We start from the raw sequence: 19,903 nt of genomic DNA on the forward strand, positions 1-19,903 counted from the left end.
TATTATGAGCAAAGAAATAAACGATGTAAAAGAATAAAAAATGTATTTTCAATTTTATATACAATCTATAAAAATTCGGTAAAAAAGCCATATTACAAAATGTGTGACATAAATTAAAACATGTACAAACACATAAAATTCAGTCTCTGTAAAAATAAAAAAAAATAATAAATATAGTTAAAAATATCACATAAAAATTATAATACATTAAGTTAATAAACATCTCTATACAGTGGATTTTAAAATTATCAGGGTATTTATTCGAATTATTTTCACCATTACAAACTTTTTTAAATATAAAAAAAAAGTTATAAATAATTTTATTTCACACAAAAAACTATTTATAAACAACACCCTCTAAATAAAATGTGAATTAGATTATTAATATTTTACAAGAGAATAAATCAATTGGCGCAGTCAATAGGATTTAAAAAATCAATAGACTGAATTCAATTTGTTTATAAGTAAAAGTTGAATCCTTAAAAGGCAAACATATAAAAATATAATACAAAATAAATACCCTTGAAAACTGCTTTAAGTAAAAATAGTTAAAATACCGAAATTAATGGAGACTGGGCACTGTACACACAACCTAAATACCTGTACATCACATGGTACTCATTAATTAAATTTTGACAACTATGAGAGAAAATATATTATTTATAAGATGTGTTCTCAACTTACAGTTTGTGTTGTAGATCAGATTATCTGCAATAATGTCTGGAAAAATGTATTGAAAACTTTTTTATTGGAATTGTGAATATTTTTTTAGTTTTTTGTTAATAATTAAAAAAAAACAATGAACGAAGAATTTGTGGAAAATATTATTAAAAGAGAGGAAATTTAAAAAAGTCCCCGTACCATATATAATAGGTTACAACATAGTTTCGAAGGTGCAGAAAGACCAATGTACTATAAATATTCAAGTTTACTGATTTCTAATCAGATAAGGAGTAGAGGTCGACCACGAAACAGGTGGAGGGACAACCCAGAATCAAGATAAGAAAAGATATCGAAGAATGAAAAGGCTACAAAACTATTGTGAAAGAAAGAAGAGGTTTACAAATTTCTTTTGCCATGCATTAAGTTGCTTTGTATCAAGTCTTTTTCTCCCTTGTACTGCAAAAATTTTTCAACAATAACTCAAATAAACAAAAATTCAGTTCAATTTTTTTTGTCAAAAGCCTAACATTTTGCACATATCGATTCAATTTACACAAGTGCCGAATTTGATAATTGAATTAATTAGTGCCAATATCAATACCAAGATATCATGTAACAGGATCTCTTGACTTTACCCACGACTAGATAAATCCAAAATTTTGCACAATTGACAAGAACCGATAAGAATATATAAAATTTAATAAATTAGTACCATTATTCTTGTCATATTCATCAAGTGGCATGTAACAAAATGTTAGGACTTAGAAAAGTACGATATAAATATAAATTAAAGTACCATTGATCACTCGAAACATTAATTAATAACGTACAAGGTGGACCCGAATTATGTATAATAATTTAAAGAGCTGATAGTCCAAAAAGTTAAATACAATTCTTTGAATAGGTAGACTCGACCTTTTTTTATTACAAAAGTTTTTTAATTACCAGTAGCACTTTGCACTATTCCTTATAAATACAGGGCAGTTTTAAAAACGATTTTTTAATTATTATTCAAAATATTTTGATACAGTGACAAACAACAACGAGGAAAAAGGACTAGAAAAGGTTAGCTGAATGATTAACATGACAGGTGTAAGATTTTTGTCAAAAAAGGGTTTTAATTACTTATAATACTAATTAAATAGATTTAGTGGAAAAAAACATTTGGATAGCAACCAATCAAAAGATTTTAATACAGTGACCAACATCAATGAGGAAAAAGGAGTAGAAGAGATTGTGTAAAGTATTAATGTAGCAAAAGTGGGGTTGTTGATAAAAAAGGGGTTTTCATTATTTATAATAAAATTTAAACAGATCTAATATCAAAAAACATTTGGTTAGTAACTAATCTTCAGTACAACCAAAATATTTTAATACAACGAAAAAGAAAAAAAAACGAGGAGAAAGGACTAGAAGATGTTAGGTGAAGGATTAACGTAGCAGGTGTAAGATTTTTACCAAAAAAGGGTTTTGAATAGCAACTAATCAAAATATTTCACTACAATAACATACAAAAATGAGGAGAAAGGGCTAGAAATGTGATTGTTGATAAAATAAAGTGTTTATATTATTTCTTATAACATCTGAACAGATCTAATACCAAGGAAAACCTTTGTATAATTCACCCTAATCAAATACATACAAATTTTTAATAATTGAAATGGGTTTTATTATTTATAATACCATTCAAACAGATATAATATCAAAAAAGTCGAAAACTCATCTTATTTACAACGCCAGTTTCCTCTCGAAAATTTTGTTTGTGATACTAATACTGATGTTTAATTTCAAAGAACATTTAGTATTATAGAGAGGTAAATAAAAATTCAAGTTTAACGCTTTAGTTGGTGGATAAAGAGACTGAAATTCGTTTATCTCCCAACTATATTTAAAAAAAAAGCAGTAGTCATTTCTACAAAAATAAACTTTCGTTTCTCTGGGAGAAAAATTTATATAAAACGGAAACCGATACTTTCCTCAATTTGTAAATTCAATTAAACGTGTTTGGGTTTTATTCGAATAGATTTTCCAATTCTATTCGGAGTAACAATATTAGGCTGATAGAAAAAATGGTGATCGGAATAACATCCATTTAACAAGTAGCACCGGATACTTAAATGCCTCGTTCTGTATGGGGTATTTTTTTTCTAAACGATAAATTGTCTTCTAATGATTAATTTATCATCTCATTAATTTAAACTATTCAATTATTTAACCTAACCTTGGTGGTAAATGTAGGGAAAAGTTTCATTGTCGAATGAAAATTTTTACAATGAAACTCCAATAGAATTTAGTAATCGAAGAAAAACTTACTAAAAAAGTAGCAGAAAGAACTGGGGTTAAATTTCCAACACTGTATATATACGTTTAAGAAAGGAAAAACTTTGGAGATGAAGTTCACTAAAAATTATAGTTCAAGGTTCAAGAAAATAGCGTAGCTGAATATGAAATCCAGTGTACTAAAGTAGCTATGGTAAATCAAAAAAGGTGTTCGGGCATACGAACTGGTAGTAGCTAATATGGAACTTCCAGAATTTTAGCACGATAATAAAAATGTAGGTTTGGAATGGCACAAACAACTTAAAATTCGATGAGACTGAAACTACCACTGTACAGAAGCCCAGAAAAATAATTACCAAAAAAGTTAATTCTGAAACAAGTAATGAACTGGGAATACAATCAGCTACTTGTTGAATCGAATAATTTTTTACCACCAATAATGGTATTTCGTGAACATTACCAAAGTCTCTAAGTAGCTCAATAAATGAAGAAACACCTGTTAGTGTTAGTATTATACAAGATAAACTCGAATAGTTAGAAGAACGCAAAATACACATAGAAGTAGTAGAAATTCCTGACCTGAAGATTCTAGTATTCATGAGAAGACCATATAAAATATTAGGAATATACATCTATATGATAGCTTTATATAAAAGAGGAGAAGCAAGAGCATGATAAGTTGTAGAAAACAAAATGTACACGTATAACCTATTAAATTAATAATTTAGATAGTAAAATGAGTGAACATTTGATATAGATCATTTTACATTAGTCCCGTCATCCCAAAGGATAAACCACATGGAACTGCATGACAATATAAGAGAAAAAAATGGGTAGAGAGGCTATTTCATACCCCCTATCAAATAACTTTCATTTCACCAAAAAAATTGAATACTTCAAGAACTATAAAACTTTTTTTCAATAATGGAATCAAATATAGAACATTCCATTTAAAAAAATCGTATATTTGGTTCGTCTAACTACTTTTGAAACAACCTGTATGACTGGAAACAATTTAAGATGGTAGTTATAATTGGTGTTTCAAAAAATGTCACCAGTCGCCCATTAGAGACCGTATAAATACACTCACTCTGTATAAGTATAACCGGAAGATATTGAAAAAAGAAGACGACCAGATGATGCAGTAGGAAGAAGAAGTGAGAAAAAGAAAACAAAGTACAACTTATCATCCTGATCCCAAAATTAACCAGCAACGATTGGGGGAAGCATGAATTAAATATAGAACGATTCATTAAAAAAAATTATATATTTGATTGGTTTAACTGCTTTTGAGACATCCTGTATAACTGGAAATAATTTAAGATGGTAGTTATCATTGTTTCAAAAAATGTTACAGTAACTGTTTTAAGTATGATCGGAAGATGTCGAAAGAAGAAAACGACCGAATGATGCACTAGAAGACAATGAAGTAAGGGAACAAGAAGAATCCTGAACCTCAGATTAATCAGCATCATTTGGAAGACGTGAGGAAACTATCAAAAGCAAATCAGCTAATGCCTCTGCTAGAAAGTAATGCCTGACGGCGGATACTGCGAGGGAGTGCAAGTTTACAGGAGATATGAGTAGAGTGGGTTTTAGTGTATTCCAGCTGCACACTAGTAGATAGAGATTTCCCCTCCGCTTCACAGTATAAATATCCGTTACTAGATTTGAATACACCGAACTTATCTCATTATTAAAGGGATGTTACTAAAAAATATATTTACTTATCGGTTTCCGTATTTATTTTTTACAATATTTTATCTAACCGTTCGCTATCGTCTGTTCAACCATCATTTCCTATACCCCACCAGATCTCATTAAAACCAGAAAAAAGGCCGTCATCTGTCAATAACACACTCAACCGTCTTAGAGCATTTAAACCTGAAAACAATCGTCTTATATCCTACTAACTACCCCGCGCTTAGATTCAACGGTTTACTTTCACCTTCATTCACCCTTTTGCTCGTACTGACGGTAAGATCTGTCGGTACGTCCGAAATAAATGAAGAGGTAGGAGGTTTTTTCGTAAAACTCAAATCTAGCGTACCGCTGGAATAATTCAATTTCGGTATTTTAGACGGTTTTTCGCCGTAATCTTTTTTCCTACCCATACTTAAACTAAATTCGTTCAGATGTTTGTTTATACTACTCAAATCGGGCATTAAAAACTCCGGTTTCGTCACCGTAGCCTTTCCCAACGAAGATATGTAATCAGTCATCGAAAATCCTTCTTTGGGTATCTTGGGCATGGTGAATTCATGTTGGGGATATTCCCGTTTTGATTTGTGGTAGTGATTCTTTTTCGTTCTAGTTTCGGATGGTAGTTTCGGCGAAGAAGTCGACGGGGCTCCCAAAGTGGCGCTGCTAGTCGGATGCGCCTTGTCGCTTCTCATTCTTTGAGGTGGAGGAACTGGCGGTGGAGGTAGATGAGCTTCGGACGAAAACGATTTAAACATATCTTGCATTTTAAAATAATTACTTTGTAAAAACATATTGTTAGCCGCTAGCGTACTATGCGCCATCGGATCCGGTAGACCTAGTAGACTCGTGGCGGTGGGAAACTTGCCGGAATTATACAACATACTCGATATATCGGAAGGTAACATGTAATTAGACGGTGGGGGTGTGAAAGTATGGAAAAACTGGCTAGGTTTCGATACGGTCGGTATACTTATCAAAGGTTCTTTTTCTTCCACGGGTAAACCTAAAAGTTCTTTTATAAATTTCCAAAGAGAAGTTTCTGATTCTTCTCGAGGGAATTTAGACATTAGAGTAGTCCTTAATTTGTCAACGTAGCACGTCGTTCCCATATAAACGTCTGTAAAATTTATATAGTCAGTCTCTTTTTTATAATATTCGATGCACTTTTTCATTTCGTCTTTTATATGAGGAGAAACAACCGAATCTTGAATCACACTGTATGACATAAGCATCGGTCGACCGTATTCGTTCGGTTTGGATTCTGGAGGCGGTACGACCCAATAGGCTACTATACTCGATTCCAATGATGGGGTATCGTAATTATATGGAGCTGAAATATTAAAAAAAAAATTATTTTCTACAAAAAATTTTATACCAACTGGATTTTTTTATCGATATTCAATGAATTTTCTTTAAAATTTTCGCTCTTTCAGTGTAATTATGAAAAAATATGTGGGAATATAACTCATTTAAGGATTTTTCATGGTTTTATGACTTCAAATGTTTATTTATTAATTTTTTACTAATAAAAGTTTATTAATTAATTAAATTTAAGGTTTTAAGTAAGTATTATCGGCATACCAAGCACCTCTGAAATCTAAACCTCATCAAGATACTATACCTGGTAGATTATCTACAACTAGCGAGCAGAATTTAATTAAATATATATAATATATAAAACTAAAAGTTTGCTGCAAAAAAATTGTTTTTCATATAGATTTTAGTAATTTATAATTGTCCAGGTCCCGTCAAGTGCTAGGACCAATTTCGACAACGCCTAGCTACGCAACTACTACTACTACTAGGAATGATAAACTGAAACATTCATTTAGCTCATTCTATTTAACCTAAAATTCTCTCGTCAATATAAAAGTGAAATAAATTCCCAAAACTATAGGGAATTCCAACTAAAAAACAAGTACACTAGGGCCTCTGTAATCCGAAGAGGCAAAAACAAGACCCTGTCCAGATGCCATATTCAATGGTAATAAAACACTTGGTTAACCTTGGTTTAACTAATATTTTTTTGCATTAAAGCATAAAGACAAAAATGTACATGTTGAAAATTACAACCAAGTAAGAAAAACAAGTTAAAATAAAACATTAGTTAATTCTTCTTGAAACATAACTTTGTGGCTATCAAATTGGTTATCTTCAGCCCACTTCAAAGCAATGTTTAAAGCTTCTACTGCCTCTGATTCTCTAATTTTTTTGGAGGCGAGAGTTTCAACTCTATTGTCTTCATCTTGCTCATCATATTCATCAATTAACACTTCATATATTTGTAACTCGCTTTCGGCACTACCAGCAGTCCATTCTTGAGTTCTGCCTTAATTATAGTGATATAGAATTTAAAGAACACTAAGCTGAATGGTGTTACACTCAGTTTAACATTCTAGCCACTTTATAGCTTTTTCCAAACAGGTAAACACCTCTCGTGGGTCAGAACTCTTCCTGATTATCGTTCTTTATCTGCTGCACAATTTTTTCATCAGAGGAATCTGATAACCAAGTTTATATTGTCACACTCCTCAAAACCTGGTGTCTCTTTGAGATTTATCTTATTTCATAGGTAATTTCAGAACCTGAAAAAGTACTTGTAGTGTAAAGAAGCATCAACGTCTAGATGCTATTTCGAAATATAACCTCAAAAAGTGTTTGTAGGGTAAAGAAACGTCGACTTAAATAGGTGATTTCGGACCATAACCTCAAAAAGTGTTAATAACGTAAAGATATGTCAACTTCTGTAGGCTATTTCAGAATATAATCTAATAATTGTTGGGAGTGTAAAGAAAAGTCACCATCTGTATCCGGAACATTACTTTCTTGTTGTTTTGAGGGTTATCTGGATCAGTTTCACCATTTTCTTGCGAGACTCGTAGTTTAGGACACAGTATTTGAAGCAATCGCTTTCTGTAGAAACGTTTAAATGTTTCTAAACCCTGGTACTTTGGTTGTAGGACTGAAATCACATTTGAAGGAAAAAACAAAACATTGAACTTGCCATCATATGAGCTCAAAACGACGTCTGATGGGTGAGTTGGTGTATCTATGAGTAAGAGCACTTTACCGGTTGAACTTGTTTTTTGTTGGGTGTCTTTTCACCTGTGAGATAAAAACGTTCCAATACGAGTCATCAAAAATCTCTGTTTCCAACCAGGATTTTTTTTATTTTTGTATATAACTGGGAGCTTGCTTATACCCTTAAAACATTTAGGGTGCTTTGTTTTCTGAATAATAAGTAACGCAAGTTAGCGCAAACCATGACTGTAATACAGGTTTTACTGGCTTGGGGTGTCTCTAAAGGATGTAGAGCAGAAAATTACAAATACTTAATTAATGGGCTTATAATTTCATACAATGCTTTGGTTAGGTTATGTCATTTAAAATAGATATCTTGCACTCTCATACGGATTTCTTTCCCGAGAATTTGGGTGCTGTGAGTGATGAATAAGACGAAAGATTTCATCAGGACATTTCCTTAACAGAAATGGGAAAAAAGTCCATCTAGCAGATTACTGTTGGAGACCTACCAGAATTCAAACATAGAATTAGATGAGTTAAACTTGAATGAGTACAAACAACAAGAACGCTACAAATATTAGAGGAAAGGTCAATTTTGAGAGAAAGTGTGATTGTTTTAAGCAGTAAAAACAATTTTTATATATTTTTTTGGATAAATGAAAAAAAAATAATTTGAAACTTCTGAAAAATCTAGAATTATATGTAAATGAGTCCTGAAAGTCCTGAAACTAATACAATTTTTTTTACCATATTTTTTTTAAGAAAATGAAAATCGATTTACTAGGAACCTAAAAAATCTAATAACTTACATATTATAACTCCTATGCAAGGTGTATAACTGTTATCTTTAACACCTTTCATTTTAATTTGGTACTCTAGTTGAGCGTCGATGTCTCGTAATGTCGGTGCTGCTGCGGCGGTGGGATGAGAATGATACCATCCTACCAACGAAAGTTTTTCTCTTTCCATCGTTCTTTTTATTTCGGTTTCCACGTACCGAGAATTCGTCCTGTCTTTTTTCGTGCATCGACAAGGAAACGCTCGTTTCACATATAAATCTGTAAATAAACTTCGATAATCACCCTATATATGAAATTTACATGAAATTATTTACTTTGGGTACTGGGTTCCCAACTGCCGGCCAGGTAACCGGACACTTCAGATTTTGTTAAATGACAATGAAAATCCATTAGAAACGCCGAATTTGTTGTCATGGTGATTAAGAAGGGTTGTAATTTTCCTAAGTTCGAAAATGGCACGCATTCTATCATTGTATTTGTGTCGCTAGAAAAAATTGTTCAAAAATCCATTTTTAATAATATTGCGCCAAATTGAAAATACTGAAAGCTAAGTTTGTAATTGGTAATATTACTTTCGCGCATATAAGTTATGTTCAAGTACATTAAAACATTTGCTTTTCATACATTTGACCTTGGCAACATTTATTATTTCAAACTATCACTGATATATTATAAATTTATGGGTTATTTTAGAACATAACCTGGAAAATTATTTCCTAACCTCAAAAATGTTTGTAGTGTGAAGAAACGTCACCGTCTGTAGGCTATTTCAAAATATAACTTCAAAAAGTCTTTCTAGGGTAAATATACGTCAATGTCTGTAGGATATTTCATAATATAACCTCAAAAAATCAATCTAAGATAAAGATACGTCAATGTCTATAGGCTATTTTAGAATATAACCTGAAAAAATACTTGTAGCGCAAAGAAATATCAACGTCTATAGGCTATTTCGAAATATAACCTCAAAAAGTCTTAATAATAGTAAAGATATGTCAACATCTATAGGCTATTTCAAAATATAATCTCATAATCGTTTGTAGTTCAAAGAAAAGTCGCCGTCTGTAGGTTATTTCAGAATATAACCTGAAAAATTACTTGGAGTATAAAGAAGCATCAACGTTGGCCTATTTCGAAATATAACCTCAATAAGTGTTTGTAGGGTAAAGAAACGTCGACTTAAATAGTCTATTTCAGACCATAAGCTCAAAAAGTCTTAATAAGGTAAACATATGTCAACGACTATAGGCTATTTCAGAATATAACCTCATAATTGCTGGTAGTGTAAATAAAAGTCACCATTTATAGGCTATTTCAGAATATAACCTCAAAAATTGTTTGTAGGATAAAGAAACGTCGACGTAAATAGGCTATTTCGGAACATAACCTCAAAAAGTCTTAATACAGTGAAGATATGTCAACATCTATAGACTATTTCAGAATATAACCTGCAAAAGTACTTGTAGTGTGAAGAAGCATCAACGTCTATTGGCTATTTCGGAATATAACCTCAAAAAGTCATTCTAGGATAAAGATACGACAACATCTACAATCTATTTCAGAATATAACCTCAAAGAGTGATTCCCAAAGTGATCCAGGTGAAACCACAGATCACCAAGTCAGAATTGATAGGTGTATACAGAAATTTTCATCCTTAGATAGGTTATTCCAAAAGTAGTTCAAATCAACCCCAAAGGTTCATGCAACACTTAACAGACGTATAAGTGAAGTGTCATCCTTAAACCAGTGATTCCAAAACTGATTTGTGTGAAATCCCAGAGCATCGAATCAGAATTAACATAAGTTGGAATTTCTACAACCATTGGTTAGATTCACACTAAACACACTGTTTACACTACTACAATTAATTAATTCTATAATTAATTAATTCTATAGTTAATTAATTAGTTAATTCCAAAGTAGTTCAAATGAACTCCAGAGCTCCAAGCAATGGATGTATAAGAAAATTGCCATCCTTGAACCACAAGTGGTTCAGGTGTAATTCCAAAGGACCATGTTACACTTAACAGGAGCCCACACATATTTCCATCGTTAGATCTTCACGTCTTTTGATATATTTTGGGAATATGGTTAGAATGTAGTAACAGTGAAACAGTGTAACACCGAAAACAATAATATTTTGAATATGGTCCCCACGAGGAAAAGAAGTTTGAGAACCTCTACGTTAGATCAAAGTTCAGAACTACAACAACCTAGCTTTCTCCGGATAAGTTTCTCTTTTTCATTTCAAGAGTACATAAGTGTAGAGTTGATATTTTAACTATGTAACTCCTTTGTATTCATTTTTTTCTCAATACACGGTTAATTCTCAAAATTTTTATTATTGGTTTGAGCAATTTTGTTAATTATGGGTATTGGTTATAACATACACATTTCAACTAAAGCTTTGTGGGGGTTAAAAATTCACATAAATATTAAAAAAATGAATAATTAAAAAGCAATAAAAAGATATAAATATACTTACTGTGTAATTGTTCTATTTGTGATGGTATTGTGCTTCAATACCATTCGTTGATACATCATGGAATTCATCATGCTTCTTTGCAGTAACTGTTCCATATTAGCGGCTAAAATGTATTACACTGTTAAATGCCCTGGTAAATTCAATAAATATAGTAGTATTTGAGTATTTAAGTGTTTGATTCCAAATTATATGGATTTAAATTATAACTAAATATTTCTGCATTGTCTAATAAAGTGACACAATAAATTCAAAATGGCTGTTAATATTTTTTACATTTGAAAATTTCCAAATTCATAATTGAAATTCCACTAAATTAACAAAACAACAATAAAAGCTGTTTGGATATTTAAAAGCTAAATGACTAATTATTAGAATATTTCTAGTTGTCTTCGATGACCTAAATAAAAAATTCACTCCAAGTTTTATTTTTAACTGGAAAAATTATTTTAATCAGTACAATATTTTTTATACACAGTGAACAAAAAAATATGCAATGAATTATTATTTTCAAAACTACTATATTTTTTAAAAAATCCCGTAAAAAGTTGATTATGACACCTCATTCGAAAAGTTTTCCAAATCTCTATACCACGACGTTTCAAATAAAATATTTCATACAGGGTGGGGAAAAATTTTAATCCAAATTCAACCAAATAACAGAAATATAAATTTTGTAATCTAATTTTGATAACCTCCTCATAACGTGATAGATCCAGCGATTTTGCTGATCATTCATCTTCCAGCTCTCCCCTAAAGAACTTATTTTTGCATTTTCTTAATAAATTCTGATTTCGTTGTCTAATTGAAAAAATATTATCATATAATACTTACCTTCTTTCTCTTTCATTAGCTTTTCCTGTTTTTCGTCTTCTTCTTTCTTCTTTTTGTACCACACGTTCTTGAAAGCATCCAATTTTTTCCCTCTATATTTCACAGAAGCCCAACCGCAACCGGATTTTTTATCGGGATTAATGAACCTCTTACAAGCTATTGCCCAAGCACTGGGCGAAGCAAAAACCGTATTCGTTTCTTGACTACGGATTTTTCCGTCTTCAAGAAGATCACCAACGAATTTTTGACCCTACATTAAAAAATATTTAAATAAAACTCAATCACATAAAGTTATCTAAATCGGTAAGCATCAGAAAAGTTTCTAGAAATTTCTAAATCTTGAGAACAACATACTTAGTGCCAATTACTTGGTTATTTATTTTTTTTAGATGATTAATAATGTTACGGGTACACATTCGCACGCCATCTCACGGCGCTGGTCATAATTTAATTAAATGAAAACTAATATAGATGGCATGTGGCTTTCATTGGGTAGCCATGAATGTTCTATAATGTATTTATGGAAGAAGTTAACTGTAATTGGACAAAAGTTTCTACAATGTTCTAGAGTCATTACAAGAGTATAAATAAGGCAGGAGTTCTTAATAGAGCAACTAGGCGTACAATACAAGTACTCTGGATGTTAATGAAGTGTTATCTTAGAGCAGGATCAGTTTTTGGTATTGTAATTAGTGGTATAATTAAGTCTTAAGTAATAAATCAATTTTATCTACGAACATTTCCATAAGAAAAGTTAAAAAAATACTTACCAAATACTCTATTGTCATAGCCCCAGGACCGGGCTGCAAAATACCTGCAGAAAGTAAATTCTGCAGTGTTACTGTCCTGTTATTAGACTCCCTGCCAAAAACTGGCGGCGCCGGTGGTTTTATAGGCTGAATTTTTGCAGCTTCTACACTTTCCTGAAACAAAAAATCCACAGGATTCCAAAAATTTTATTCAAACATGGCAGAAGGTAATATGTAACGCAAGGCAGATGTTATACAAAAGTAACCCAAGAAAAAAAATAGTTAGAACTAGGAGAATAACGTGGAAATCTTTATTTTAATAAGAGATTAAACCTATCAGGTGTAGAGTGTCACAAGATCGTGCACTAAGGGCATAATTGACAAGTCTAACATTCCAGTTCTCATAATACTTTATAACAGGCATTAAAATATATCAGAAAAGCGAAACACATCAAGAATAGTGATTATACTGCCTCAAAATAATGAAAAACAAATTTATTTCGAAATTTTTGCTTTGCTTTTAGTATGAAGTATGTTCCCCTTTGGCAGAAATGACCTTAAAGACACACATAGGCATTGCTAATCAAGCACTTTTCACTCATTTTCTTGTATAAATGTCTGGACTGATTTGTTATGAAAAAATCCAAAACATGTTTTAAAAGGGTGTTCAAAAGTCTGTTGGATATTAATTGGTGTCTCTGTACATATAAATGTGTTTCATAACTGAAAATCACTTTTTGCCATTTATCAACATTCCATGATTATATTCTGATTTGTTTTTTGATTTTCTTGTCATTCGTTCTACTTCAAAAAGCCTACTTGTTACAGTTTAGGTACTCAAGAAGCCCTATTGAAGATCTGGGCTCGTCTTCTTTTGAATTTCTTATTAAGAATTCATCAGTTGTTAGATTTGGATTTGACAAAGACCAGAATCTTGTAATGTTTTTAAAACTCTTGGAAACACTTAGTTTTCCCACACCAAACATTGTAACTATCTCTCTAATAGTCAGAGACATACTTCTAAGTAAAAATATTCCTTTTCAACAAGCAAATGTAACATTTTTACATGAAACTCAATATAACCATTACAACCACAATCGATACTCAGATAGGTTTAAGGCAGCCTAACACAGACCAAAAAATTATGTTTGTCATTATGTAACATCACATAACAATCTAGGAATAACAGAGAATACCAAATGAAGCTAAACAATAAGTTGGAATAAAAAGTGTAGGCTTGGAAGAAGTAGCATTAGCAAGACCCCTTTCTTCTCTAATGCAACGTATGTTATTAATAATTCCTGACAGGTCTGGTATTCCATCAATCTAACAGTCAATGTCTTAGAAGGTAGTTATAATCACTCTTACATGTCCCCAAACAAAAACCCTCTTAATGTGAGTGGTAAATATTATTTAGTTATCTGTGGTATGGTGTGGGGGCTCACTTTGTCCACACGTAGTAACGCTGTTGTAGAAGGTTGTTGCAACCACTATTACATCTGCCCAAACAAACACCCTCTTAATTTGAGGTGTAAAAGTTATTAAGTTGCCTGTGGTAAGGTGTAGGAGCCCACTTTGCCCAAGCCTAGCTACACTGTTTTAGAAGGTAGCTGCAACCACTATTACATCAACCCAAACAAATACCCTCTTAATTTGAGGTGTAAAAGTTATTCAGTTGCCTGTGGTAAGGTGTGGGGGCTCACTTTGCCCACATCTAGCTATTCCACTGATCGAGATACCAGGAAAATAACTAATAGAATGACAAATTCAAATTATAGTATATCCAATACAAATGAATTTAAATGGCTTGGTTTTCACCTTTGAAATATGTATAAGCTATAAAATAAAATTGTCTCTTCTATTCTTGTCAATATTTCATTAAAATGACATTACAAAATCCATGCACCGTCACATTAAGTCACATTAATCAAAGAACTTTGTAAAAATACAGAACTATTTGGAAATTTTTTTAAACTCATCTGACCACTTTTCAATCATTTTTTTTTGTTCACTGCTTTCAATCCGAAGCCCTTTTGGAACAGTTTGTAATCATTGTAGGGCACTAGTGTATATCCTATAACTACGTAATCATACAGACAATGGCCAGGTTATCGAACATAATATTTTTTCTTTGCTGGCATGTCTCTCTTCCTAAATATTATGTATAAATATATAAAAGGATGACAATAGTTTCCAGAACATAAATTCACTTACAACAAACGTTTAGACACAAAAGTCAATTAAGTGCTGGCCCTGTAAAGTATTTGGAAAAAGAAGAAACTTTTTACTAAGTTCTGCATACTTTTTTTAAACAAGCATAAATTTTAAAAAATATCTTTTTTTCTTGTTATCATCTGATTCATTATGAGGTACCAGAATTTGTTTTTATTAACATATTCAATTTTTTCATTCTTTATTTTAGAGTAATTAACGCAATTAGTTAATTATTTGTAGTTTCTATTCTTAGAGTCCTTTTGTCTTTCTCAGTTTACCCTTTCCACATGTCATTCTCTCGAAAATTTCTTTATTTTTTTTTGCTCTTTGATTCTTGTTGGAAATCAGTTTTTATAATATTTAGATATCATACATTCGAGCCCAAGTTTTGATAGTTTCCTTTATTATTCTCTCCATGTTTTTCTTGTTAATTTCTAGAGTTTCCTTCCTTATTTTTATTTTCAAAATTTAATTTTCTATTGTCTCCACTCTCTTTGATTTACTTCATCAATTTTTATAGTCTCCATTCTTATTTCTTCTATAGTATTTCTTATTATTCTCTCAAGTTTCATTGATTAATCTTTTTTATCCATTTTCATAAAGTTTTATCTCTAACTCCCCCTATATTCTTCAATTTTTCTTCTTATATTCAATTGTTATAATTTCCTCTTTTCTTCTCTTCATTTTATTGGATTTTGTTCAATTTATTCTTCTTAATCATCAATTTCTATAGTTCCATAACTCATTCTTTTATTATTATTATTACTTATTTTCTTCAAATTATTTCTTTTTCAGATCAAATTTATAATATTTATTCATTTTGTCCTTCAATTGTATACTTTTCTATGTTATTATCTCCATTATCTTCAATTTATTCTTTGTGTAGATCAATTTCTAAAGTTTCCTCACTTATTCTTTCCATTTTCTCCAAGTTTCTTCTCTTTCTGACCAATTTCTATACTTTTGTTTCCAATGGTTTCAATTTGTTTTTATCTCCCCATATGTTCTACATGTACATGAATTGTGTCAATTTTCTCCATCATTCTCTTCTTTTTGTTTGATTTACTCTTTTCCTAAATAGGTTTTATGGTTAAATTTTTTATTCTTCCATTTCTTTTCAATTTATTCTTCTTACAAACCAATTTCTAGAGTTTTCTGCCTTATTTTCTCATTTTTCTTAGATTTTTATAATTTTTCTTCTCATCCTCACCATTTTCTTTGCTTTAGTCTTCTTGTTCTTCTTGTAGATCAATTTTTAGTTTTGTTTTTTATTCTTTACATTTTTATATTTTTTACTACATCTTTGTCCTCCTTTTAACTACTAAATTGTATCCTCTTGTCTTTCCATCTTTCACCTACATTTTTATTGTTACTCCAATTTTTCAATGTATGTTTCGCTATTATTTTTTATCTTATCTCTCGATTTGATTCCTCTTATATAAATTTCTCTTGTAATAAATCAAATAATATCCCAATTTTCTTCACATGGCGTTTCTTTTTTTAATAAATTTTTTTTAATTATTCTAACTTTATGTGTTTTGTTGAATTTTTATTATAATTTCCACTAGAACTATTTTTTATCCTTCAGTAGTCAAATGTCCATCCATTGATAAGAAATCATTTAGGTCTTCCAAATTTTGTATCCTACTTAATTATTGATGTAATAAAAATTTTCAATATATATTTTGTTATAATGAATTTAAATGTGATTTAATAAAGCAAAAGAATAAAATTTATTACCTTGTCCGTCTGTATTGAAGGTGACTTAATTCGACCATTTACTCTCATTCCCGACTTCTGAAATATTTAAATATAGATACAAAGTTTTAATGATAATCTGATTTAATCTATTATCTATTAATAAGCTAACTATATATTCCGATTTCGCATTAAGGAGACTGCTATCTACATGGTATTTCAAAGGTGAAAAAAAAACTATATCATTACACAAAAGTAATTATTAAAACACGCTGTATTTCAAAACAAAATCATATTATTGAGAATATTTCTTTTCATTTGCATGTAAATATTTCTGTACTACTTTTGCTAGTGTAACTAAGTACTCTATAAATTTCAATTATTATATGATATTTTGTTTCAAAAATGGGTAAAATAGATCACTCCAGCAAATATAAGTAATTTCTTGCAATAATTACATAATAAATGCATATAAAGCAATAATGCTTGAAAGTAGAACTGATATTTAAATAAATAAAGCCATCAGTACATGCAGTTCTAACTACATTATAAAAGCAAAGTTAAATAATAAAAGAAAGTAGGAAAATATACTCAACCCATGCAAAATACAATCAATCAAGTAAAATCAACAAAGAAACCTCAATTTCTTCCGTCTCTTCATTTTCTTTTCCTTGAGAATTATTGTCTTTGTTTTCATCCACATCTTGGTTATTGCTTTGAGAAGTTTGACCTAATAATGCTGCTTCAAGCTGTGACTGCATCTTAAGAGAAACATGTGTTAATAGAAGAAAATAATGCCAGTAATATTAAAAGATTCTGACACCCAAAAAAGCTAAAAGCTAACAAAATGAAAATACTATACACCATCAACCTCAAATATATTAAACAATAATATACCTTTATTCAGGAATTCGAAAATCCCTAAGACGTTCGAAATTGACCACTAAACATTTATTTACACATAAACAAACGTTTATCATTAAATATTTTTAGTTTGCCTTGTCAACATGCCAAATGATAACAACTGACAACGGGCGTGATCCGTTCTTGCATCGGTTTTACCTCCCAATTTTTGTTTCCTCTTGTTTCATTTATTTAGAAAAGGACATAAATGAGTTTCTTGAGATTGATTACACTCTCGACATTTAAGAAAGAATGTGTCAATTTAGTCAAGGTTTTTGTGGCTTTTAAGAGAGGTAAACGCAAGCCAATCATAACAGGAAGTAGCACATCTTTGATATTCAAGCTTTCAATATTTTTCCGAGATATAAAAACTTCAATAACATTAATATAGTGTATTTTAGTAGAAATTAGGAGAAGTTATTCACAATAAATGAATTTTGAAAATTAATTTTTCCATAAATTCGATGTCTTCTTTAAAATTATTCAACCCTAATTCTAACACTCTTGGTTTTCTGACAGCATTGACACCTGGATATTTTTCTAATGCGTTCCACTAAGCATTCGTGAGAATCATGCTCATGATGAATCGTAATACAAGTAAAATTAATTATGGAGCGTTCTTAGCGGTGAGGTAAATAGTAACAAATGATCAGGTAGAAAAATAAAATAAAAGTTTCAATATATTAGGTTACAATTTATGAGTCATAACAGTGAATTTTCTTAAATATTGGTTGAAAAATTGAATGTCTACGGTTGATATCTCTGTTGCTTTGAGTTTTGAAAACGCCGCTTATTCTCTTAACGCTCTCTTCGACCCACCCCTTCACACGGATCGTCTGAGCTTTGCATGACCGTTAGTTATGACGTTCTTTTCTTGACCTCAACGATCGTAGTTGACATGTGAAAGGACTAAAAGAGTATTTCAAGCGTTGTGGAACACACCCTTTGCAACAAATTTAAGTAAGCCATAAATTTAAAATATTAAATCTATGGGGTACGTACGTTTTGGGAAAATAAATTATTTTGATTGGATTTCAGGTAGTTTGAAATATTTTTTCACAAATGATTGCCAAAACTAGAGGTGGTTGTTTAGAAAGCAAATCGATCTTTTTCTATTCCATACATCGATATTATTCTGATGCTTCAATTGAAATCATGAATTTTTTTTCAGTATCGAGTAATTTTCAAAATATCTAGTAAATAATAGTATTAACTATTCAATTGTTCAATTATTTTTCGCGCGGAGTTACTATCGTTAACTCATAGATTGTGTTACGAAGAAACAGACTAAAAGTTTTCATAAGAAAATTGGAAAATATCAATAGCTTTTCAAAAAATTAGATCGATTCTATGTTCGAGTGATTTCGATTTATATGGAATAAACAATAGATTTTATTAAAATTAATTTTATATCAGTCTGTTACTGAAAAGCCAGTTTTAAAATTTTTACTTACGAAACCTGTAATGGAAAATGAGTTATTACTTACCAAATCTAATATATGTCGAACATGTTTGCTTTCCTACAATGAAATGTGTTCTATATTTGATAAAATTAGTATTGAAGACAACAAAGAATACATAATCGATATTTTAGAAAAATTTACTTCATTGCAGGTACCTACAACATTTGAATTAATATAAATTTATTTGATAATGAATTTCTAGCTTTCAAGGAAAGATAACGTTCCTCATTTTATTTGTAAATTATGTGTTCAACAACTTGAACAGTCGTTTTTATTCAAACAGAAGTGTTATAATTCTATAAAAAAAATAGAGAGTGATTTAGACAATTATCGATATTTATCAAATTCGGAAAATGATTTGAATAACGATGCAGAAAATAAACTTTCTCCTGCGTTTAGTAATTATGAAGATACTAATAGTTCAACATATGAGCCCAAACATCGATGTACAATTTGTAATAAAACTTTTATGACTTTAGAGGAATTAGAAAAGCATAAGAACGAACATGTAGACATAAAAAAACTAACTTGTAAAGTTTGTGGAAAAATTTTTAGCAGGTAAGTTTATTTTGAATTAAATATTTAAATAATGGTTAAATGAAAATTCACTGAAGTTTATAGTATTTTTCTGAAGTAAATGAGTATGTATTTAATATTTGCTTGTATTAAGGACAAAATTATGTTTTCTGTTGTGTTATTATGATGTAGTGATTCACTTTTGATTAAAATTATATAAAAAATATCAATCTTTGAGGTATTCGAGTGTAAAACGACACATGACGGCTCACAGTGGATTAAAACCACATTCATGTCCAATATGCCATCGATCTTTCACACAATCTGGGACGCTATCGTTACATATGCAAATGCACAAAGAATATACTCATGTAAAAAACAATATTAAATCTGTAGAAAAAAAATCTCATTTGTGCTCTACTTGTGGAAAATTTTTTAAACAATCATCCACATTAACGATACATATAAGAAGCCATAACGGAGAGAAACCATATGTTTGTAAAGTTTGTAATAAAAGGTATGTTATCAAAATTTATATAATAATCGTCGGTGTTGTAGGTTTTCCTTTAACC

The 19,903-nt window shown here is 30.5% G+C and overlaps 2 protein-coding genes across 6 annotated transcripts in view; one reads left to right on the top strand and one right to left on the bottom strand.

Moving 5' to 3' along the window:
• Nucleotides 1-32: 32 nt before the first annotated feature.
• Nucleotides 33-17,878, bottom strand: LOC130440837 (MPN domain-containing protein CG4751-like). Of its 5 annotated transcripts, XM_056774197.1 has the most exons (9): nt 17,347-17,878; nt 17,088-17,210; nt 16,492-16,548; nt 12,559-12,711; nt 11,789-12,038; nt 10,958-11,060; nt 8,786-8,955; nt 8,481-8,729; nt 33-5,977 (listed from the first exon to the last, which is right to left on the bottom strand). In XM_056774197.1, the coding sequence occupies exons 2-9, from the start codon at nt 17,208-17,210 to the stop codon at nt 4,857-4,859; spliced, it is 2,226 nt and encodes a 741-aa protein (XP_056630175.1). In that variant the 5' UTR covers nt 17,347-17,878; the 3' UTR covers nt 33-4,856. The 5 variants fall into 5 exon arrangements, with proteins under 5 accessions (XP_056630175.1, XP_056630177.1, XP_056630176.1 ...); XM_056774199.1 differs by lacking the exon at nt 17,088-17,210 and having other exon boundaries at nt 17,347-17,494; XM_056774198.1 differs by lacking the exon at nt 17,347-17,878 and having other exon boundaries at nt 17,046-17,189.
• Nucleotides 17,879-18,708: 830 nt separating this feature from the next.
• Nucleotides 18,709-19,903, top strand: part of LOC130440840 (sodium channel protein Nach-like) — a 33,284-nt gene continuing 32,089 nt past the window's right edge. The window contains exons 1-2 of the mRNA XM_056774204.1: nt 18,709-18,966; nt 19,018-19,373. Coding sequence (XP_056630182.1) covers nt 18,817-18,966; nt 19,018-19,373 — 506 coding nt within the window. The 5' untranslated portion in view covers nt 18,709-18,816. The remainder of the gene's footprint in view (nt 18,967-19,017; nt 19,374-19,903) is intronic.

This window comes from Diorhabda sublineata, chromosome 2 (genome assembly GCF_026230105.1).
Source record: "Diorhabda sublineata isolate icDioSubl1.1 chromosome 2, icDioSubl1.1, whole genome shotgun sequence".
In the NCBI taxonomy this organism is placed as follows: domain Eukaryota; kingdom Metazoa; phylum Arthropoda; class Insecta; order Coleoptera; family Chrysomelidae; genus Diorhabda; species Diorhabda sublineata.